General features: G+C 37.7%; 1 protein-coding gene across 1 annotated transcript in view; it reads left to right on the top strand.

The window, feature by feature from the left end:
* Positions 1–1193: 1193 nt before the first annotated feature.
* eys (EGF-like photoreceptor maintenance factor) overlaps positions 1194–24571 on the top strand; it is a 103928-nt gene continuing 80550 nt past the window's right edge. Inside the window, exons 1-12 of the mRNA XM_088385080.1 lie at positions 1194–1511; positions 7817–8609; positions 9662–9778; positions 12272–12462; positions 13038–13168; positions 14872–14986; positions 15873–16032; positions 18806–18910; positions 20935–21071; positions 21680–21846; positions 21984–22237; positions 23708–23812. Coding sequence (XP_088241206.1) covers positions 1509–1511; positions 7817–8609; positions 9662–9778; positions 12272–12462; positions 13038–13168; positions 14872–14986; positions 15873–16032; positions 18806–18910; positions 20935–21071; positions 21680–21846; positions 21984–22237; positions 23708–23812 — 2278 coding nt within the window. The 5' untranslated portion in view covers positions 1194–1508. The remainder of the gene's footprint in view (positions 1512–7816; positions 8610–9661; positions 9779–12271; positions 12463–13037; positions 13169–14871; positions 14987–15872; positions 16033–18805; positions 18911–20934; positions 21072–21679; positions 21847–21983; positions 22238–23707; positions 23813–24571) is intronic.

Genomic DNA, 24571 nt, shown 5'->3' on the forward strand with positions numbered 1-24571 from the left:
GTGAACTTCATATGAGCACGTTAGAAGCTTGCTCTGTGACAGCAAGAGTTGGATTTCAAACTTACATGACCTATAAATAATTTATATTAATCTCTTTAGGTCAACTGCATATATTTCTAAAAATAACCAGGCATCTTGGATGGGATGTCTGTTCACTAATAATCAGTAGTAGAAGATCCTTATAGGATTACAAATATTAAATGTAGATCTACACAAATACTGGCTTTGCACAGATATGCAGTGACAGCATTTCCCAAGCTCCCTAATTAGTACGTTACAGTTGCGTTTGTCAAACGTTCCTGCTAATTAAACAAAAAATATATATACATGGTTGTTCTTTAATGAGCTTTGTGGTTTTTGATGAGTTGACTAAAAACAGTGTTCCTCAGAATTCAGTGACACAAAATTGGAATGTTGTCAAAGTGTTGTTTAAAGTTTTGAAGCAGTACCAGTATTTGTTGAGTTTATGAATGTAGTACCATTGGTAGGCCTGCAACGACAATTACTACAAAGGTGTACAGCTTCGTTTTATCAGTATATTATTTTGGATTACAGTACATGCCAGCAGGATAATTGTGTTGTGGTATTTTGATATCATGTGTTTGTTTGCTTGTTTGTTTGTTTGTTTGTTTGTTTGTTTGTTTGTTTGTTTGTTTGTTTGCTTGTTTGTTTGTTTGTTTAAATTCTGGAAAACTATATTGTACTGAAAGATTTGTGACATAACATGTAAGGTAGACCAGCAATTTTACATAAAAATCTTTGTTTTGCTGCAGGGGTCATTTTTCTTCCTGCCTTCAGAAACCTGCCAAACAGCTGAGCAATAAAATGTATATCCTTTTTATTTTTTGTTAGCTTTGCTTAGACTTTACTCTTCCACATTTCATTAATCTATTTATTTAATCCTAGACATTGTTTCATTACTGCCAATCGAATACTATAAAAGTGTGATTATACTAACTAGTTGAATCTTTCGGACAGAACAATACATTTGTATAGTACACCCAATGCATGTACCATGCATGAAATGTAATGTGTTTACTTCCAAGAGTGTATCATATAGAAAGCAATAAGGCCAATCAACTGATTAAATCAAATCATAACCATATCAGCAACAATCATCTGGTTTATTTTTATGGTCCACGATTTGTATTTGTTTTGAACACCAATCCCTCCATATATGCCAAAAACAAATTTTCATTTACTTAGATGTTGCATAAGATAATGGCTTGGCTTGCCTGCTGAATAATTGGTTAAGCATTATTGAATAATCAATCAGGCAGGCTGTATCTCCGCCCTGTTGCGCCCCATAGGGTCTCTCCCCTACAAGCAGGCACGCCTCCAGTCCTCAGCGTCTGATCACATCTCCTAGCAACAGTTTGATCCTGAGCTCTCCTAAATGGCTCAGCTGTCCAATTCCCTGGGGAGTGACACATCTCAGCTCTGAATAAGAAACTCCACAAAATGATGCTGCAGGTTGGCCGGGGAGGTCGAAGATCTTTTTGGACCTAATGGTGAGCATGCTTCCCACCTGTAAAGATTTCATCTAAATGACAATAAGCAGACGAGTGCTCTGCATATACTAGCAGATGGCCCTACAAGTCAGATTACCCAGACATGCTAAATCCTAGGCCTAGCATTTGTAAAATAAGAGGCCAGACAGACATTTTGGCTGGGTTTATTGCTAATCTGTTGTTTAAAGAACACCTTATTTTTATTACCAAGAGCCTTCTCCAGATTAGTTCAATAGAAGTAGCTCCCAAACGCTCAGTTCCTTTCAAATCAAACTGATACAAACATTGTTGGAATGTGTCTCCTCCACCATCAGTAACAGTTTTAACGTGTTTCGATCATGATGCAGATAGCCGTAGAATGGTAAAATGTTCAAAATTGACAGAGCACTAACCATATCAGGAAAATGAGAGTATCCGCTTATTTATTTCTACTGTTAATTGCCCCCTTTTTCCTTTCAAATGTCAATAAACAGCACAAGAAGATGTTTGAGTTGTGATAAAAATGTAACTGCTGTGAATTATTTTAGACATAGGCCAAAGGAACACCAACAGAATTGCTCAGACTCTCATTTCCGGTTACCTCACTATTTCGTGCAGCAAAAGCCCAAATGAAATTATTAGTGTATCCCAGCTATACCCAGTAGACTGACTGCATGGCAAATTATGGCTTACAGTGCTGGACACCTGGATAGACAGCTGAAAAACATTATTCAGCTAGATAGATGTTATAGAAATGTGGGCTAATGTTTTAAACGTATAATTTTCCATTAACCCAGAAGAGTTTATATAAATATGAAAACAAAATGAAGATTACAGATTTTCTTTAGTTTTTTTGTTGTTGTTTTTTAATAATAGTAGCAATTTTACTGGTTTTGATTTCTGGACAGTTTGCTCTTACCCAACTGAGCCATATCATAATTTCAGTTGCATTATGCAATTAAATGTTATGTATGATGATGAACTGTGCCACTTCTGAACATTCCCTACCCAATGGTAGTACAAAGTTGGCAAAAACACTGAAGATTGTACTGTGACTGTAATTGATGCAATAATGTGCCCAGAGTCGTTTGAAAGTCACAAAGCAATTTTCTGGTGTACAACCTTAAAAACTAGATCATGATTATGTGAGTGTACAGCCTCAAAGACTGCTTATTTTTCATGCTGGGATTTAAAAGTTGTATGCGTTTGAAAAAAACAGATGTATAATATATTTAACCCAAAGGAAAAAAACAAAACTCTAAATTGTAATGACTCTTTGCCCAGAGTCCCAAATTCACCCGAAAGCACAGTAGGTGACAACAAGGGGACTACTGAAAATATAATGTCGCGAACAAAAATGAACTGCTGTTAAAGACAAAGTCAATGTGGTGAATTCAGAGCTTCGGGTGAAATTATGTCGCTCGGGGTCTAAGCTTAAATCAGTCAAATGTTCAAAAAGTCTTTTGGACAGCCTTGGAAACCTGCAGCTCTTTGAATTTTTTCATGCAGTTGAGAAAGGTTTGAAAAAGAAACAAACAAGAAAGTACAGCTGGAAGTCAAAGACCTAATCATGTTATTGTGACTCATAGAACGAAATTCCACACAAGCATAGTTTGATTTTTGCACTTTTGTTTCACTCCATGGACTAAACACATTTTATTATTTAGACATTTGCCGCTCCAGCTTTAAAAAGCTATCCTAATTATTTGGAATGATGGGAATTATTCACCTTTGTAGGCGCAAGAACCTCTCTGATTTGAATGCCACATATTTGCTGGTCAAGTCACATTATGGAATGTCAGTCCTGACCTTTGCCAGTCACACTTTTCAATTGATTTTCAAACTTAAAACAACAAATGTATCTTTGCCAGTGACAGAAAGCAAAGTTCACTGAAGTTGAATAGTGTCGCCTGCAATCATTTTTGTCACAGCTTGTTGTAACTGTTCTCTCTTGTTCCATTACTCTCTGCCATATTTCAAACTGATCCACTGTCAAAATGTCTTTTTTTTTTATAGATGCTTTTCGGAAGAGCAATGGCACTATTTACTCACTGTGAAATGTTGTTTCCTGTGACTAATGTGTCACTCACCTTTAATGTGACTCAGCAGTAGAATGTATTGACAATAACTTTGGTGTCACTGTGTGATCTTCAGTGTGACACAGGCTGCAGCCTCATGATGCTTAGCTCACCAAATGTATTGTTCTAGTTTGTCCATATTAGCGATACTCAGAGTATTTATTTTAATAACTGTTCTAATAAATTGAGACTTGTGTACTTATGCACTCATCTTAAATCTAGATTTACAAAAATGTTCAAATTCAAATTTGAGGTTTTACACAAATCACTTAAATATCAATTTGAATCGATTGCCGTCTTTTGTCAAAGCCTAACAACAAGACAACAAGTGATTTGTTATCTGTCTAATTAAATGTGATAATGTGTCTTCCTTACGGTGTCATCGGTCAGGAGAGGATTTACGCTGCCTCCCTTGATCAGTTGCTCTCTGTGCACCTATGTGTTAGGCATCCTGGGATGCTGGAGTCCTAATGAAAGCATCAAACTGAGAGGAGACAATTACTTGACTCTCACATTCCTGACCTTGCTTCTGACCCCCATGGCCCTTATTACTAGAGCTATTCCTCTATGTGGACCAGTTTAATCTCGATCAATACCAATATCTTTAAGACATCATGGTATTGACCTTCGGTCTCTTTGTTTAGATACTATCCAACAGTATGATTTCATGGATTGACATCTTACATAATTAATGCATTTAGGGCTATTGATTGTGGTTATTAGAGTCCCAGTCGAATTTATCTTTGATTACCATTTTCTTTGATTCTTTGTCCTTATTTTGCTAGATATTGAAAAAAAAAATCATTTTTGTTCTGGTCACAGTCTCTCTTTTCTGGCATTCATCGATTACTCATACTGCTTGTCAGTTTGATGTCACTGTGCATGGGGTTATAAAAGTGACTTCTTTGCGTCCCAGCTCACGCTCGTTTGTTGGAGTCGTTGGATTGCTGCCATGGTCAGCTTGTGGATATGTGCAGTAGATTTGCTCCTGCTATATTCTGTTGTATGATTTGTAAATATTGTTTTTAAAGCCACTTTTGTTTGCCTCAACGGGATTTCTTGAATTAATATTGTTAAAAAAATATAATGGTTTTAAAAACCCATCATACGTTTTAGGATTCAATTAATCTACAAATGTACTAAATTTAATATTAAATTCATCATTTACTCCCGTTAACAGGGAAAAGAGTACTGGTGCAAATAATTAATAAGCACCTGAGGGGCCCTTGGATTTAATTTGCTCCATCAGATATTAAAATTTCACTTATGCTATATGTAATCTTAAAAATATGTATATATATCTTAAAAAAAATCTTAAATCTTAAAAAAAAAATGCACCCAATGGATGCAGCTCGGACACATCATCAATTATACTGTAAACCGAGGGTCTCAGAGCCTCATCTGTGCAATGCAGTGGTGGATTGATCAGACCCTAACATATGTCCAAGCAGCTTGCTCCATCGTGCTCTTCAGCACAACCACCTGCTGGCATTTTTCTGTTGCTTCACTGATGTTTTGGGCAGCTTTGTTCTCAAGCAAACATCTTAAGTCATTGAGAATAATGCTGGGTGACATCATGAGCACGGTTGGCCTAAAACGTAGTTTTTTCTCTCTGCAATAAATTATTCACAATTTTTTTTCATGATTTGTCATGGTATCCATTGTTGGCCTTTGGCAGAAGGGGCTAATGAGTAGTGGAGGCTCAAAGGGCTACGAGGGTTCAGCCCCTGGTCGACCATAAATGCCATTACATTCCATCTCGGCATGTCATGTTTTGGTTTCCTTTTCGTTTTAGAGTTCAAGAATGCTCAAATCCTATCATTTCGTCTCGATTGTGAAACTTTGTTTTTTATTCTAATAAAAAGTTATGTATGCTATTCACAATGATCGTTTGATCCTCCAAAATTTGAAATCTGTGAAACTAAAATTTAACTGTTCTCATTCCTTTTGACTAGTTTGTAAATTTAAATTACAAATGAAGCGGAGAACTATATTTAACACGAGCAAAGCCAACCCGAGACAAAAATTACCCGTTGGCACAGGTTGCGCTCCTGCGTGATGACTACAGGTGTTTAATTGAGTACACAGAATCATACTGCCTAGTCTGGTGAAATAGTCTAATCAACCTGGCCTTTTCACAAACACACTCATTTTTGGGTAGAGTGCTGAAAAAGTGGGGCAGAAAAACACGTTGAAATCTTGGAAAATTGCATTAAAACTTTCTGAGTTCTTGCATTGCCAAGAACTAAAATCCAAACATGTGAGTAAGGCTTTCACAGCCTTATTATATCGTGTTATAGTTTAACAAAAATCGATCAATTCCTTTGATTAAAAAATAGCGTGCTCCTTACACGTGGCACACATGATTCACAGCCTTTTTGACAATGCTCTTTATTTTATTCTTCACTTTTCTGCAGTTCCACTGTCAGCATTTTTTAAGGAGTCATTGACACTTTTTGTTATATGTTGAGCGCATATGAAAATGGCCTGAGGGGTAAAACACTGTGTAGTCTGCGTTAACTCATCTTCCAGCCAGAGACTGCGGTTCAGGCACAGATGGTGCAGAGAAGGAATATTTTATCTGGCATTGTCACTCTTTGCAGAAATGTTAGATCAGCTGAAGCTGCTAAGACACGCTTGGTGGTCAGCGGCACTATATTGAATGCACTCGGATAACAACTCCGCATGAAAAGCTGAAGAAACCACCCTATGAATCCTCAGAAAGGCACTATTCCTGTTATTCATGTATTTTCGTGTTGGTCTTACAAAAAAAATAGAGCCTTTATATAACAGTTGCCTTGTTTTGAATTAGGGTTACGGTTAGGGATCTTTTTCACTGTGATCCACTTGATAGCTTTGATCCAAGATTACTGCTCAATTTTTGTTTAGTGCTTCTACAAACAAGTGTGTGGCAAACACTCGATAGAGCATCATTATTAATTTAATGACCCCATTTGCAGCAAGCATTGCACTGATACCAGTCAGCTGAAAAATGGTGATCTGAAATAAATGAGGGCCAATGGTGATCATATCAGGACAACCCTATAGTTTGTTCACTTCAGAGATTAGGCTGAAATGACAAAATAATAACATTTCAACTTGTGAACTTTGACCTTGGGTGAACTCTTGAAGTTAAGGTCAGTTGACATGAAAAAATCATTCACTGAATGATCTATTTACTTGCTATACAGTATTTGATTTTTCATTTGTTTGATTTTGCTGTGATCTCAAACTGAAACACAGACCCTAACATGTTTAATCTATGCAAAGCTCTCATATTAAACAAACAATATGGCCAACACTGTGTCCTATTGGTCTGATTTGCTTGGTTGTGCGAATGAGAGCGAGAATAGCAAGTGTTGCAAACAAGAACCCACTTGCACTTAAGAAAGATAATGACAACAGTCAGAGAAGGCCTGCAAAATCACAGTGAATCAGTCTAAGGTGTGGTTGATAATCTTCCACTTCAGGAAATCAGTTTTTCTGTAACCCCACTCAAATAAATTGCACCAATGCTCAAATAAAGCTCTTGCTTTTATGGGCCAACAATGCAGAGATGTTAAATTGTGACTAAGCATCAAAACTCTAATTTTGGGGAAATTCCACCAAATAACAGAAATTCTAAGATTAAACGCACACACACACACACACACACACACACACACACACACACGCACACACACACACGCACACGAACACACACACACGATCAAAAATGCAGCAAATGATTCCTCTATCAATGGATATTGCCATTGTGTTTTTGAATTAGCCTCAACATTGACAGAAAAGAAAATCCACATGCCTGCCAATTTGAAATGAGGATTGATTTTTAACATTAGGTGATACTGGTTGCGTTTAGATACTCGTATGTCAAGATATAGTACCTGTGTCTGACCTCTAGTTCCACTGGAGGAAGATTGTTTTTGTTCTGAGGCTGGTTGTGAGACAGTTCCTCCAGCAATCTTGCCTGTGGTCTTATCCCAGTTGCAGATGCCTGGATGCTGTCCAAGAGGCACCAAATTGATTTCTGAGTCACCTCTACTGGCTGCTCTTAAACTCAAGGAGCAGCCACTCTAATTTGAGGCTGCCGTGGATGGCCATCTCTAGAAGTGAGCCTGGGCGTGCATGATAGTTTATTTGACGCCAAATAACCCTTAGGTGTGAATAAGAGTGTCAATATTTGGATGAATAATTGCAAGAGGTGTCATCTACACATGATTAATTCAAAGCTGTGTCATTGTCCCCCAGGTATTCCTTGGCGCCACTTCTTTCCTAGAATCGGAGAAAAGAAGCAACATGAAGACTTCAACATTTTCCTTGACTTCCATCTATGTGAGCTGCTTGCTCCACATGAGCTTCTGCCTAACCACTTGCAAAAAAAATGTTGCACTTGAGTGGCACCAGGACCAAATCATCATTCAAATGAACTGGACTCTCATGGAGAATATGTGTGGTAGTATTAAAGAATGTTGGGGTTCTGGTAGAGATGATTTGAATGCACCAGTTAACCTCCCGCAGATTTGCCCACTTCAGTTGCAGCTAGGGGACAAACTGTTGCTCGTCCCCGATGAGACACTGATGTCATACGGTGTCAGGCTTCTCAACGTGTCTAAGGACAATTTTGAGAGTTGTTCCACGAGCGGGCTCGCAAGGGACCAGTTGATTTTCCCTCAACACATAAATAGAAGTGAAGAAGTGGATAGCAAGTGGCTCGAGCCGGGTCACCGCTACTTCATTGGTCTGCATGACGATGATACCCAGCTGTGTAAGCACGGTTTGAGGCTCAACGTACTGGTCAAGACGCAACTTTGCCAAGCCTCCCCTCTGCTTCCTCTTTGTTCTGGAAAGGGTATTTGTCAAACGGACAATTTGGAAGACACATACTCATGCCGATGTCATCGCCACTACTCCGGGAGGTTTTGTGAAAAATTTGACCCTTGTTTGGATAATCCTTGTAAAAACAAAGGAGTGTGTTTGAGCAACGGCTCTGCAGAACTGAACCACAGAACGTACAAATGTCTGTGTCCTCCGCATTTTACAGGTAAAGCAGCTGGCTTTGAAAAAACATTTAATTCATTAACAGCTTTAATTAAACCTACGTAAATTGGCAATCATTACTATACAATTTATGTCCATTTCATTCTGCCTGCATTTATCCAACTGATGCTTTTTGATCACCTTGTTGTTTTGTTTTATTCTGTTGGCTTTCAAATTTATGCAACAACATTAAACAGTGAATGTGGGAATGAAACAGGTTTTGAGGATAATCTCACCAAATTGGATGAAAAGTCAGCAACTGGCTGCTAACAAAAATAAAAGGCCTTGGCTCAAGCAAAGTTTTCTTATGGGGTGGTGAAAATGTCTATTTAGAGAACAGCTTCTGTTGCACCTAATTTGCTCTTTTCTTTTTCATCATCGACAAACTGCAACCGTTTGCCGTACAGCTCCAGTTGCAGCTACTGTATGTCATGATTTTGGTTTTAAATTCAGACTACAGATATCTACATATGAATATGTTTCAAAAAATCTTGCTTGACGAGCAGAATTAGAACAGAATAATAGGGGAAGCAGTAGCACAACGCGTATGAACTTTTGGAGTTAAGAGTAGCAGGTTCAAGACCCAATGCACTTGATAGATGAACTGCAGAGAAGGCTTTGAGCAAGAATCTGAACTTCCAAATACTCAGGGTCATGACACGGTTGTGCAGCCCCCTCATTCTGATGTCTCTTCTCAGTGCAAGAGAATTTACCTTCAGGGATCAATAAAATATAATAACAATAGAAAAATCAACTTAAATATGCACAAGGAAGTTAGTGAGACAATTTTTCACTTAAATTCTAGTGTATGCCTTCCTCCAGTCCACTGATTTATTTATCAGTTTAATCAGCGTTGAGCTCTTATCAGATCAATTGTCAAATGCAAAGCAAACAAAACTAATGATAAATAACTTGCTTTTAAAATAACATATTTGTATTTATTGCCAATGTGTACTCTTTGAGTCTGCATAATCACTAGCGCTGACATTTTGTATAAAGATTTGTATATGGAGGAATATATTAATATCTCCAGCTCCTGTTTTCTCGTCCTTTTAGGAACAACCTGCTCAGAAGTTATCGGCAAGGAAAACTGCGACAGAGTATGTACAAAAGGGACGTGCGTTCAAGTGTCGTCAAACTCCTATGCGTGCACCTGTGGTGCAGAATTGTCAGGTAGGCATTTTAGCAAATATTACACCATGTCACTCACCTCAAAAGCCTCTCTCTCTGGAAAAGGTCAAATCTGAAAACCTTCTGTCCAAGACCAGCGTTTCCTTCCAGGCTTTAAACTTGAACCTACTTAGTACTGTATTTGTCATCATAATTGCAGCAGCCACTTTAAATCAAACACTTCAGAAGTCAGCGTTACGACTGCTCATATATGGCTGTAAAAAAGCCATGAATAGCTGCTGGCTAACGGAGCGTGACGTAGTTTATAAAACACGGGTTTACAGCTACTAATTAAAATGTCATTTATATTACATTGTTCCTGCTGATGGTATTATATCACAAGTTTGATATTAATCTGAGTTTTTAAATATTGGCTGGCTCGTGTAAATTCAGTTATGATTTAACTCCCCAATATGATGAACCTATGCAAGGTCTTACATCAATGCGGCTTAACACTCCTTTAAAATTCTTTATGAGTTCTTCATTTTCTTGATTCAAATGAATGGGAGTGAAATGTAATGTAAATATGTCTATAATATTTTTACCAGGTAGTTAAGCGGGGCGGACGAACAGGGAGTTTTTTTTTACTGCAATTGAAACTGAGGCAGATGCCTACACATTTCGTACAGAGTCAAATGACATTTACTATCATAAAATAATTTAAACAATGATTATCATTCAGGGCCACCTCTTTGAAAAGAGGAATCAAAATATTGGAAATACTTCTATACGATGCAACTATTAAAATGCACTGAAGGTGAAAATTTTCTTAACACAAGGGTATTTTCTAAATGTTTAAATGTACATCCAACGGTTTAATGTTTTTGTACCACATGGTGTTATGTTATCACTCCTGACTGTAAGAAAAACATTTTTACGTCCAGCATGTTTGTTCGGCTAGGGGGAAAAAAAAATATCATTCTCCCCTTTTGAATTGCTGCTTATCGAGTAAATGGCGTGCATTTTATCACATGCGTAAACCTCCAAATAAATCAATGCTTGGGAAATTGTGACTACCCTGTAAATATTGGCAGATCAACTAAACATGATACAAAACCTTTGTGTACGTAGCATTGTATGTTTTCCTTTTAATATTCTCTGCTTTTGTGGGATAGCAAACTATTTAGGGGGGCGTACTTGCTAATGTCTCTAGCGTGTCGACTCCTCAGGGTGCTTTTCCATAGTCATGTGTCCCTGCTGTCCCATCAGCTTCTAGGGAGTACTTTGGAGCATTTGCTTCCTCCTCCTCCCCCTTTCTGCTGCAGTTTCTTCATTAATCAAGCAAGAAGCTGGATGTTGCCTTCTCCATTGGCGGTTGCCCTCGTAGGCCAAAGTCTATGTGCACAGAATAATGAGCCAAGCTCGTGGGATGTGTGAGATGAGATTTCTTTTTGTTTTGACTGTCCTCTGCTTTACATCTGGACTATCTGATTTAAATATTACCTATCATCCCTATTAGTCCATTTTTATTTTACTGAGATGTTGATTGTCTTTATCTCAGTTTCATTTTGTTGGCAGCAAAATATAATTAGTATCAAGTATGCAGTCATCACCCCTGTTAACCAATTTAATTATACTAAACAGAGATGCTTTTATAGTGAATTTCCACAGTTAAACACTGCATTCATGAGGGTATGTAATATGCCCTTTAAAAGGCAACAAACATAGTTGGTCATGTATTTCAATGAATGACCTCTCCCAAAATGAAATCCGAAGAAGAAAAAAAAATGACACCTTCGAGCAAGTACTATATACTAAAATTTATGTCAAGTTATTTATTGTAGAAGAGGCTATGTGTGAAGACTGTAAAGGAAACTCAGTTTATGGAGTGCAAAATGATCTGTGGCTCAAGCAAGACCTGAAGATAAATACAAGAAGATTGATTGCCACAGAGGTTACCATGAGTTGCCTCTGGGACAGGGGCACTTGTATGGCAGCGGATGGATTTTAGGAAATGTGCATGGAAAGATTCCCTGCAAAGATAAGTGTCTAGAAAGAGAAACATGAAAAGTCTCAGCATGGACATCAAAATTAAATTAGTCTCACCTTGAAACTAAGTTTGTCCTTTGTATGCCACTGTGCACACATGTCTATTTTCTATACTGCTTGTCCTCATTGGGGTAGTGGCTGACTTGGAGCCTATTCAATCTGACTTTTGGCACAATCATCATTTAGAATGATAAATAAAACATCACAATGTCTTAAAACTAAAACTATAAAATTTTAAGGAAAGAAAAATGCTTGTTGGTGTTTAGCGGTGCAGTGAATTACAACACAGGACGGCTCACGTTGACGCTGACCCAAATGCTCACTTGTTCACCTGACTTTATCGCATGCAGTCACAGATCAACAATCCCAGACAAATGCATTTGTCGTGCTTTTCACGTCATCATCATTTTCCATGTTTTTCTATCCAGCTTAAAAAAATAAAAATACAAAAACAGCACAAATAGCTGACGTGACAACATCGTAAACATCATGTGTTCTGTTTTGCAGACCTGCCTTGTGAAAGAAAATCTAGTTGTGATCCAAATCCATGCAGAAATGGAGGCACATGTGAAGAGACTCCCACAGGTCTGGTCTGCCATTGTCCTGAAAGCTTCAGGGGCCTCTACTGCGACTCTGCAGCCGCCGTTGATTGCTTGTCAAATGCTTGTCAGCAGAATCAAATTTGCAGTGCAGAGCATGTGAGGACCCAATTTCCTTTATTTGTTTTCTATAGCACATGAAAATGAATATAGTCTCTTGAAATAGGATCAAAAGGCTTTATTCTAAAGACATGAGCAGCAATTAATACTTGCTACTGAAGATGAACAAAGGGAAAGAATGGTTGCAGCAATTTGATTCAATGATAGCACATATTTCAAATGTGCTCTATTTATTTTATTTTTTTTCAATAGGAAATATAGACGTGCAAAGACAGAGGTGGTTTGGGGTTTCTGGCTCCTGTTCCTATTCCCAGTGATGCACTTTTTTTTCAGCACACTTACCTTTTGTTTGTTTTTTGCTTCTGTTTGAAAGTCGGTATGTGGCCTTGGTATTAATAAAGTTAGCAGCATTTGAGTTGGGGAGTGTTTGAATAGGCAAAAGAAGTTAAATTATTAGCTTCCACTTAATCCCATTTGAAAGAACAAAGACCAATTTTGGAATTCACTCTAAGAATAACAGTACAATTTCACCATTTGAGAAAAAGCTAGCTTTCAGTCATGTGTGAAATCCAGCCGTTTTCACATGACCTGGTTTGTTCTGGCCCTATGTGCAGGCCTCTGAATGTGTGTGTGCAGATGGTGAAGTGGTCCCAGCATGCACGAGAGGGCAGCGTAATGTGTGCAACCCATCACCGTGCCTCAATAATGCCACCTGTGTGTCCAGGGGACATGATTATGTGTGCAGGTAAAAAACATAAAACACACACAAGGATCTCAAGCTGACTGTTCTTTCTTTTTGACTGACTGGAAATATACACAGGCTAGATACAGTTTGATCACATTTCGTCACCACCCTTCAACGTGAACACACTTTTTCACTTGAATTGTCAAATTAGCCTCCTGTGGTGATATTCAAAATATGTTTTAAAATAAAGCTATAACACTTGCTTGCTAAAAAAAATGTCCTGCCTGTGTCCTTAAAGTCATTCTGATTTTATTTATCTGCCCTGTTATTTTCCATTATTTCCCCAAGTGAACTAAATATCACTAAGTGTGCCATTTCACAAGTTAATATCGTTCTTTTTAACGACAAACATGGCACTGTTGTTTATTTTGACATTCAACTGAGCATCAAATTGTTTAATCAATAGCTACAAAATGTGCATCCTCTGGCAATTTTGGAAGAACTAAAGCTGTAGCCAGGGGTGGATGGAGCAAAAAAAAAAATCTGCCCTGACATTTTTGGCATAGAGCAGCTCCTCATACTCTTACTATTTTCTAATAATGATTGGAAAAGGCTAATTACGTTATTACTCAGTTTTTATAACGTATACATTCTCTTATAAAAACTCGTACATTTTTGGGGAAGGACTGGAATGAATTACAGTTATGGCATTTTCATTCATTTCAGAGGGGAAAGATGGTGTGAGATACAAGTGTGTTGAATTAAGACTATGGGCACATAACACATTTACTCAAATCTCAAGACAACACTGAATAATCGTTTTCTGAATTCATATCAGGAAATGAGAAGGCCACACAAAATAGTGTTATAATTATTTTAAAGTGGATAAAGAATGTGTTCTAAAATTATCACTTTCTGAACAAAATTGAGTGTTTAACTTTTTTTAACAACTAATAAATGTAAAGCTCTTTCAATACTCAATCTTTTGAGAACAATATAATAGTAACTGACATAATGTGGTTTTGAAAAGTGTCTTTCACCTCGTAACACATTGTTCTTTAAGATTATAATGTTCTTGTAGATAAGATTCTTCTTCTGTATTACATTCGTCTTGTAGATTATATTATTTCATTCTCCTCACCAGTGCTTGGTAGATACTTATCGAACTGAAACCTTATTGTTCCACCGGCAGCATATTCAGTTTAGTGATTAATACTTCTTTGCAGTGCCATTGGATAATACTGTACATTTTCAAGCAAAATGGATAACTTTATGAGGAGGGAACACGTCTTGTAAAATTAGTAAAGTAGGAGCTGATTTTACTAAAAGGGAACGAACGCAAATGTAGAAAAAAATACAGTCATTATTTTAATCCGGGTCACTGATAGTGTCGTGGTGGATTCAAATGACTTCAGTGCACGCAGTTCATTCAGATTATGAGAGTATTTTTCTCTTGGTGTGTGTAGTGTTTACATGCCAGATTACATTACACATTAATTTTAATAACATGGAATTGAAGATATACACACAATGACCACTTCAGCACTTATATGATCTGAATCCATCTGGATTTCATACCATGAAGTTGTACGTACATATAGAAATGTGCAATATTATCTTTTTAGAGGCAGACTGACAAATTCTTTCATCTGTACAACAAAATAGAAAAAAAATATGAGTCCAGACATGGTGTAGAAATAAAGCATGTTAGCGCCTGAGGCTTAGGGTGAAATGATTTTCTGACACACGCTTCCTTTCAACAGATGTCTGCGGGGCTTTGCGGGGAAGAATTGTGGAGAAGTAATTGACTACTGCCGCCTGCTCAATATCAACTGTCTAAATGAGGGATTGTGTTTGAGTATAATTGCCGGATATCAGGTGAGTAATTCAATGTCTCGGTCATAATCAAATACTCTGAGGCCTCGGAAATATGTCTCATGTTGCACCTGGAAGGATCATGTGAGAATCTCTAATACGACATTGATTAGTTTGATTGTGACAGATGCTTCAAATTAGCTTTGCACATTCGTGACATTTCTCAGATGAATATGGGAAGTTAATAAAAACAGTCTTTAGTGTCTCTGGCTTTTAACACCCACACACAACATCCGTATGTCACATATTTGTTCAAAAGTCGTTCCATATCTGGCTCATACACTGTATGATTGCTCACAAAAAGATATCATTAATTGGAGCGAGCAAGCAGAATAGTACATGATACTCATAATTCTACAGCAATAAATCATTAAATGTGAATTCATTGCTTGACAGGAAACGTTCCGCTTTAATTTGCCTTTCTTTGCGCACTTGTCACAAACATCTGTATTTTCATGACACCCAAGACTCATTTGTGATGACCCCAAATCTTCTAATTATTATCGGTCTTGTTTCATTAGACATTAGAGAGAATGAACTACGACGTCCATGTTGATGTCTCGTTCGCACACACTGATCCCCAAAATTGATAATGTGAGGTGTGTTTAAAGTTAGTACATACAAAATGTAGTATCTTCAAGTTTTTCTATTTTGAATCACATTGATATAGTAAAATGTAACTTGCAAAAACTGCATTGTGATGTCATCGTTATGGTTGCTTATTGTTCAAAAATTCCCACCCCACCTCCAGACTCATAAGTGTCAAGTTCCTACTGGAGATGAAGTACTTTACTGTCACCAGTGTGCTCAAATCCAGTGTGGTAAAATGGAACGAGATTGATGAGTAGCACACCGTGTCAAATTGACCTACGCTGCGGTTTTGCTGCAGTGTATCTGTACCCCAGGATGGATGGGAGAGTTTTGTCAATACGTGAGCGATGCCTGCCTGATAAAACCCAACAGATGCTTGAATGGAGCCACATGTATTACAACGAGCCAGATGTCGTCTCCTCCACAGTACATGTGCAAATGCCCAGAAGGATTCACAGGTGAGATAACTTCCAAAGTCAAGAAAAGTGTGTTTTTATTTGGTATTTTGTTTTCAATATATATCTTTGTATATAAACTTTATAGAATCTTGATACAATTCTCACTGGAAGCCCAACAAGGGCAATGGTGTCTTACTATGACTTGTATAAAGCTAAAGGTTGAGATGAAACATGTGGAGGACACATCTACCTATTTAGGAAGTGTCTGTGACCTCTAGTAGTGTAAATATATCACATTGAGGTCAACATTGTTGTGGAGGTTTAGCTTCCTGCTGTCACGTTTGCAGCAAACGGTGATGAAGTACCTGAAATGATGGGCCGCTACCAGCTCAAGGTCTATTCTCTCAGTGACTTCTCACCTCTAACCTCACTAAGCAGGGGGAAAATACACCTAAAATAAAATAAAAAATGAACTTCAGAAATACCCCTTAATGTACCTGCCTGCTGTTTGAAGCATTGCTGTTAATATGTTTAATCTGCTTAATTGGCTAGCATCTTGAAAAAGATAATAAAATAAAGTAAATACCATAAAAATAAATATTATAGCCTAAATGGAAATGGCATGCTGTAGTTTCAAAATATCTTGTATTTGGTCATAGCTATGCTGTCATACCCCATTATGCAGAATCATGTATAAGGAGCAGTTCAAGACAAACTTTGCCAAGAAAAATGCTTTCAGATGAACTCATTTGTCATTTTACATAACTCCAAAAGCCCATTCTGATGTTTTTACATGATTCATTTCTACCCCCTGTGTCTCCACTGTGCTATTCAATATCCTGCCATCTTAGGTTTGGCTCTGCTTTTTTCACTTTATATGGTTATATTTGACCATCCTAGGCAGTAAGGGGCAATAAATTGTGTAGATTCCTATAGGAGTATTCATGCATTCATACTGCATTTGTATATTTGTATGTAGTGTATGTATACATATGTATATATATACTTTGTATATGTATGTATACTATGTAATACGATCCACTCAACCCCCAATTGGATTCCATTGTCAATTTTCAGTTCCCAATTTTGATTCATATAAAAAATAACAAAATGAATGAGTCATTATCTAACACACAGTAACTTTTCGTAATGTAACAAAAACTATAAATATATCATTTTAATCATTCAGTGATTTGATTCTTTTATTTTTTACATCGATGCATATTATACACACAAACACACATGGGATATGCATTTTATTCATATTGAATTTCCCTTATTCTCTCCTGCATAATACTGCAGTGCATTTCCCTGATCTAGCGTTAAGCCCTGACACACTCACCTGTCAGTCAGATTAGCCCTCACATAGCACTACATGAACAAGATTTTCCACTTCTTTTCCCTTGCTAAAATCTGCTCCCATTCCAGTCATAGAAAATTGTCTCTTGCACTACGGGAAGACTTAGTGCCGAATGAAATTCATTATTTTCTATCATCTTGTGATATTTTTTCCCCTCTTGAATTTTTGAGCCATGCGGCATAAAAAGACCAATTTAATTTCAAGCATTGCCATGAAAACCTCCACTGTACTCTATCATAGATCATAACTCTGAATACACTGCTCAAAACCAAATATGGAGGTTTTATTTAGCAAGGATTTATTTTTCACAGGAGAGCACTTGTAAGCATAAATGATGGCGGCACATAACCACCTTTCCTCTCTACTGTTGAGAGTTGTAATTTAATTTTAAGTTTATTTGGATGTAAATCAAAAACATTTAATGATTTTATGAAACTGTATACACAAAACAAGTAAAGGCTATGGCTATGTGGGGTAAACCCTATCGCATATTGCATAAGGTTTTGCGATAAACATTGTCTGATTAATTTAGTTTGCAGAAAAGATGAATACTAAACAAACATAACAATACAAGCTAAAAAAAAAAAAAAAAAAACACGCACACATTGCGCTAATGCAACATAAGAGGTGTCCTGACTGGTCCATCAACTCCTATTTTATATATTTTTCTGAGTAATCATTATTGGGAGCAGGCAAACTGAGATAGCCGCTGCTGTCCCAGCAAAATTTTAAAACCCACACTAGCACTGGGTGTTCATGCCAACTGGATGCCAACAAAGACAATATATAAAAATGCCAACATCATTATACAAGTGATGCATTTCCAGTCACGCTCTTCCCAGATGTGTAAGACGAAACCAAACCCGGCATAAATTGTATATAATAAACTGTAGCATCTACACTGCTGATGACATCAATCTTTGCTATTCTGCTGTTTCATGAAAGCACGTCTGCCGTGGCAGGAATTTTTTTGTCCCTTCTCTTATTGATGATAGGACATTTTGAATTAATAGCCTGCATTGGAAGCACACCATCTTCCTGCTGACAAAGCGTGAGAACACGTCTCTTTCTGACATAGCAGCGTAGCAAACAAATATCAATCAAGGCACCTGACCTCCCCCACTCCCATCATCTGTAGTTTCTCTCTCTATTCCCCCTTTCCCTTAAAATGTATTCAAACAAATTCAATAACATTTGCAAAGTAGTAATGACAAAACAAGGCAATTGTATTATTGTTTGAAAGTACATTAATATGAATGTGTCCAGTGCTACTGATAATATTAGAGTACCGATTTACTTGGCATAACCAAACAAATAATTTCTTTGGAACTTCCAATTCAGTCATTTCTGGGTAATTATGATTACATCCATTCATCCATTCATTTTCTGAACCTCTCAATCCTCACAAGGTATTTTTAATCACTTATGAACAGATCCGTTTTAGTTGCAAATTTGTAATCTTTTCTCTCTCAGGAACACACTGTGAGACGGAGATCAACAAGCGTCACTCCAATCCCTGCCGGCACAATGGCACATGCTTTGACTTGGTAGGACACTATGAATGCCAGTGTCCCACAGGTTTGTACTGTTGTGTTTACCCAAAAGACCTTTGTGCATAGATATCACTATTAGCTATCATGGCAAGCCATAATACAGACCTTTTACACTTGTGTGCAGTGAATATAGTCTCTGAGTCATAGCCAGGGACCCTCTGGCCTTTTCGGTGTTCGCATAGTGATTACCCTTTGCCAGTGGCATCCCTCAGCAGAAACACAATTTGCCCCAGGATATTAAGCTGGGGAAATTGACATGATTACATTTTGCATGTTTTAAAGATTTTTTGGAATCATATAAACAGTTAGTTCTTATTCCACCATCCCTGTGCATGATTATGCGGGATCATGAATTGATCTCTCTGACCCAGAAGACAGATCGTCAGTCTTTTTCAACCATTCACATTCATAGACTACTCGCAATTCAGTTAAGTTGACTTTGGCTTGGTTAAAACAAACTGTTTTGCCAACTGGTTTGCCACATATTCCATGTGTTTTATTTGGCGGGTTTTGATAAATGATCTCGTATGAAATGATTTATGTAAAATGCACAATGTTTTTTAAACGTAATTATCAACTAAGAACTGTTACACTCTTCAGTTTACTTTCTTATGTGATTTTGGACTATGACAGTAGAGAAACTAGGTTGAACTTTACTTAGAAAGGCCTGGAATTGCAGAGATTCAAAGGTGGAAGGTAGCATGGTCCCCATGTGAGCATTGATGGCTTCTGAAATTTTTTTCTCTTTCTGGGCTAAAAGGTGGCCTTGGCTGATAAAAAGGGGAGGCTAAAAGATATGATTTATGAATACATTTTATAATACACAAATACAATGCTGGTGGGAGAGCTCCGCAGATTTCTGATTGGGCTATATCCCCTGTAGCGCCATCCCTGGTGAGAAAGGAGCGCAAGCCCCTATTCTATTGGACTGGCTCCTTACAAAAATAATTAAAATGCCTTCATTTGTGCATTCGAGGCAGCAATAAAAATCCTGGAGTGCTCCAAATAACATGTCTGTTTAACAATTTTGGCCCATGATTGACAGCAGAAAGAAATCACAAAGCTCATTAACGGACTCCAATATTCAATTGGAATTGTGCTAATATATCTTGAAACTCCCATCAAAATAATTTTCCATTAATTGCTTATTTTGCCTCACCGGCTGAGACCTGAATTTACATTCACAAAATGCAAAGTGATGAAGCCCTCGTGAGGGCTCTGTGTTGTTGCCAGGGCACAGGACATGTCTGGCAGCTGCTTGGACCCCTTTAATGTGGCATTTTATTGCATGTAGAAAGACACTTTGAGTTGCGCAAAACACACACCTTTTCTCTTTTCCGCCAGAACCACCAGAAGCCCCCTTACTGCTACCTTTGTAGCCTGACTTAATCCTCAATCGGGAATTCCTAACTCTCTAAGTAAACTAGTGCAAGATGTGTTCACATGTCCATGGAAACAAATTTCCAGGGCAAACCCTCTCCAGCCTAAATCTCATCTGTTATCTATAAGTAAACGTAAGCCTCTTACACTCTCACACTTCATCTGCTGCATCTCCTCATGGTGAAGTTCCACAAAGCGAGTTTCAGTTATGAAGAAATAGACCTCTGGGTTTTGGACACTACTGCAGAGGAGAGTCTTACGACATGACTGGATTTACAAGTGGCTGGTTTTGAGGATGGATTGAAGCCAAAGTAATGCATTTTTTTCCTAAATGTATTTGAACCCTCAGTTTTGTCATTTGGTAATAAGACTGAAACTTTTAGATCCACTGCAGTTAAAGAAAGAGTTTCTGTTTCCCTCATTATGTCGACTCTCGCCATACATCATGTCTGCGAGTATCCCCAAAAACCTTGATGGTAGTAAATCAATGCACTCTCACGGTAGTTCCACAAAAGGTTATGCCCTATATCATGTTTGGATTGACATTGATGAATACTCAAGTGCTGTGCATGCAAAAACATACGCACTTGAAGATGACAAACTAGTCACCATTTCTGTGACTGGATATTGCATTAAATACAGTGTGTAGTAATTAATCTCCTCTTGCAGGTTTTCTTGGCAAGAACTGTGAAGTGGACGTAGACGCTTGTGCGCTCAACAGCACATGTCCACCAAAGACTCAGTGTTTGGATATTGCTGATGGTTTAAAATATACTTGCCGTGTGCCCTGCCCCACAAGCCTTCAGGTGGGTCAAAGTTCTTAGGTGGGCCTCATATGACATTTGGACATGAATGAATCTTTGGTGAGGATTTGCAACATTGTTTTCTTTAACGAATGAATGAATCCTTGGTGAGGATTTGTAACATTGTTATGTTTAAGAGTCTAACTAATGCATTAAAAAACATGAGAACAGCGCGGGCTACTTCTACGCATGACAGATTTGGAATTTGTATTCCACGGCATGTGTTGGATGGATTGTATGTAAACCTTCTAGCCCATATAAAAAGTAATACGCTATGGTGGGGAGCTCTTCTTTTTCCCTCTTTTTGTTAGAGAGCTCTCGGGAGCTTTTACCCTCCGTGGTCATTGATCTTGTCTTGTAAGACATGATTCAGTTGCAACATGAAATAGCAAGTGAATACACTATAAAGCACAGATCAGTATTCATGAGTATCGTGTCCCAGTAATGAGGCTCATTCTCAGCCTGCCAGGAGGAGGAAATTATTAGGAGCTGTATTGTGAAATAATGACAGGATACCTGACTTGAGCTGTGTAAGATATTATACAAGATAAAGTTACTTCATGTTTTCTGATGCCATATCTATCTACTCTTTTTGTTTAATTGTTTATCAGCAGCCATGTGCTAACGGAGGGCGCTGCGTGTTGAACAACGCCAACAGCTACACATGCATCTGCAGCCCCGGATGGTCAGGCCATAATTGTCGCACAAATGTCAATGATTGTGTTCAACATTGGTGTCAAAATGGTGCGACTTGTGTGGATGAAATTGATGGTTATAGGTGAGTGGTTGCATTCACCATTGCCTTGGTGCTGCCCCGGTACTGCAATATCAAAACTAAAACAACCTTTTCTGTCTCAGTAAAAGTGGTTAATCATATCCCGTACTGCACAATGGATTCTTCTCATCTGTTTCCAGCTGCCTTTGTCCTGTCGGTTTCTCTGGCTCCTTCTGTGAAAAGGACATTGATTACTGTGAGGACCATAGCTGCTCTGAACATGGGGTTTGCGTGGATCAGCAGTTAAAATTCACCTGCCGTTGTTCTCTCGGGTATGAAGGAGCTCTATGTGAAAAAGAAACTAATGAATGTGACACTATCCCCTGTGCAAACGGGGCCACGTGTGAGGATCTCTTCAGTGATTATCGATGCCACTGTTCCTCAGGGTTTGAGGGTAAGACATTTACTAATAATGATTGGTTGAATATTGTTGGAATTTTATTGGATATAAAACGCATCACTTCAGTGTGTTTAACTATAAAGTCTTTACTGTGTGTGATATGTGGAATTTTTTTTTAATGTGTCCCATTCATAATACTCAATATAAATATGCCAATCATCACAACACACATCTGTCACTTCACTCTTATATATGTTTAAAGTTTGGACATGTTTTTGCATACTTCAGAATGTCTGTGTCTGAGAGGGGAATTACAGGACTGTGCATGTACATGTAAAATTACACTATGCAAATGTCTCAATTGTGGGACTAATGAAGGTCATTATACAAATGTACTGGTTGGATTTCCATCAAGTTCACAATGCCATCAAGTCATTGAATTTATAGATTGCATTAAAATCTACATAATGTAATTTGTACTCCATCCATTCTCTACCACTTGGCTTGTTCAGGGTCACAGGACGCTAGAGCCACAGAAAACCCACACTACCGGCACAAAAGTCAAGGGAGTAAACTTTTACACCATTCGTGACTCCTCAATCTATACATAATGTAAACTCCCAGTTTTCACCTACTATTTGTCAATTGGATCAAAATTAGGCCCTCATCATTGAGCTTTCCTTTTCTTCATAGGATCTCCTCATGAATGTGGGAGGTGTGGAGTGAAGCGGAAGTATGCACTAGAAAGAGTGAATGGAGACGGTCACTAATCAAAGTTAGGGTCACAAACTATGCAATGAATATTGTGCTTTTGAACCTGACCTGATTTACACTCAGCAGCTGCCTCAGTTCAGTGAATAACATGCAGCACAATGAGGAACAGCCTGACGAGCCCCCACCTGACCATGCATGCGGCCATGATGGCCAAAATATAATTACCTTTGGTAGACAAGAAGAGCATAGCCTGAGGATGTGTCAATGACCTCCCCTTCTCAGGAGTCTGAAATATAAGCAGAGGCTAAAGTGAGAGAGTCTTTCAATTTGGCAGTAATAACTTTATTTAATTCCAATCCTAAATCTCACCTGGAGGTGAGTAGTTTTGAAATTACCCACTTTATGCAACGTCTGTGTATAAGATGTTGCATGCTGAATACATTACAAAACATATTTCCAGTCAGTGGGAGATGAGGTTATCAGCCACTTGGTTCACAGGATGGAGCAGATAATCAATCATTATGAAAAAAAATAACATCAGAACGCATGTGATGTTGATGTTATGGTTTAAATCTTATACTATATTACAGTTATACAACCTAATTTTGACTATAATTTCATGTGCTTACTATCATGGTTGCATTGAAGTATGTTGTTACCATTACCATGTGCAAATAAATGCCATTTTTGTCTTTATAATGGCAGAATTTTAATGGTTGGTAAATGTTTACAATATTGAATAGCAGCAATGTGAGTTGAATTCTTTCAAGATTGGATTTTAATTTCAATGTATCTATCTTTATCCCACAGGAAGGAGATGTGACGAGAATGTGAATGATTGCTGGTCACAGCCTTGTCTCAATGGTGGCTCATGTATGGATCTGATAAATGACTACATTTGTCATTGTCCTCTTGGTAAGTGCCAACTAGATGTGTATTGTTATTGATCGTGTTTACAAAAATACAATGGTGTTAATTGTGCCTCCACAGCATTGCCTGCCATAAATGAATGTTTTATGTTTGGGGGCTTTATTTCCCATCTGCACTCATTTCTTCAATGGTCATATAATCACTGTCAAATTGCAAGATGCATGTGTTTTGCAAAATTGTTTTATGTGGAAATTATGAGTTATGTACATAGGGAAATAACATGGACAACAAAATGAATATGAAATATGTTGCTGTGATTAAAATGCATTGGCCGATTACAAAGATCAAGGTCACTGTCACTGTTAACATGTGAATCACCTTCCTTCCTTCATAGCTTGAATGGTTAAATTAAGCTTGACAAAAAAATACATATCTAAAACCACCCAGAACCGCATGTTGGCTGTACAAAATTTGTTGGAAGAATTCATCCACATATAGTTTTTCTTTGACAATATGAAGTCAGAATTAGTAATTGTCCAAATTATTTAGTGTAAACCTTGTTTTTGTACTCATTTTTATGAGCCGAACTCAAAGCGCTAAACTTTTTTCTGTCCATACAAAATGCCCATTTCTTGCAAATGTTATTCACATATCAATCTAAAGGCAAGACAAGAAAGCTTTATTTATGTGACACATTTCATACACAAGGGGAACTCCATGTGCGTCAGTCACACAAAGCAAAGTAACAAAGAATTTACAAACAGAAGCGTTAAAAATAAATACATTGGAAAAAATGGTTTCTGA

This window comes from Syngnathus floridae, chromosome 9 (assembly GCF_059516105.1).
Source record: "Syngnathus floridae isolate MCC-2025c chromosome 9, RoL_Sflo_1.0, whole genome shotgun sequence".
Lineage (NCBI taxonomy): Eukaryota > Metazoa > Chordata > Actinopteri > Syngnathiformes > Syngnathidae > Syngnathus > Syngnathus floridae.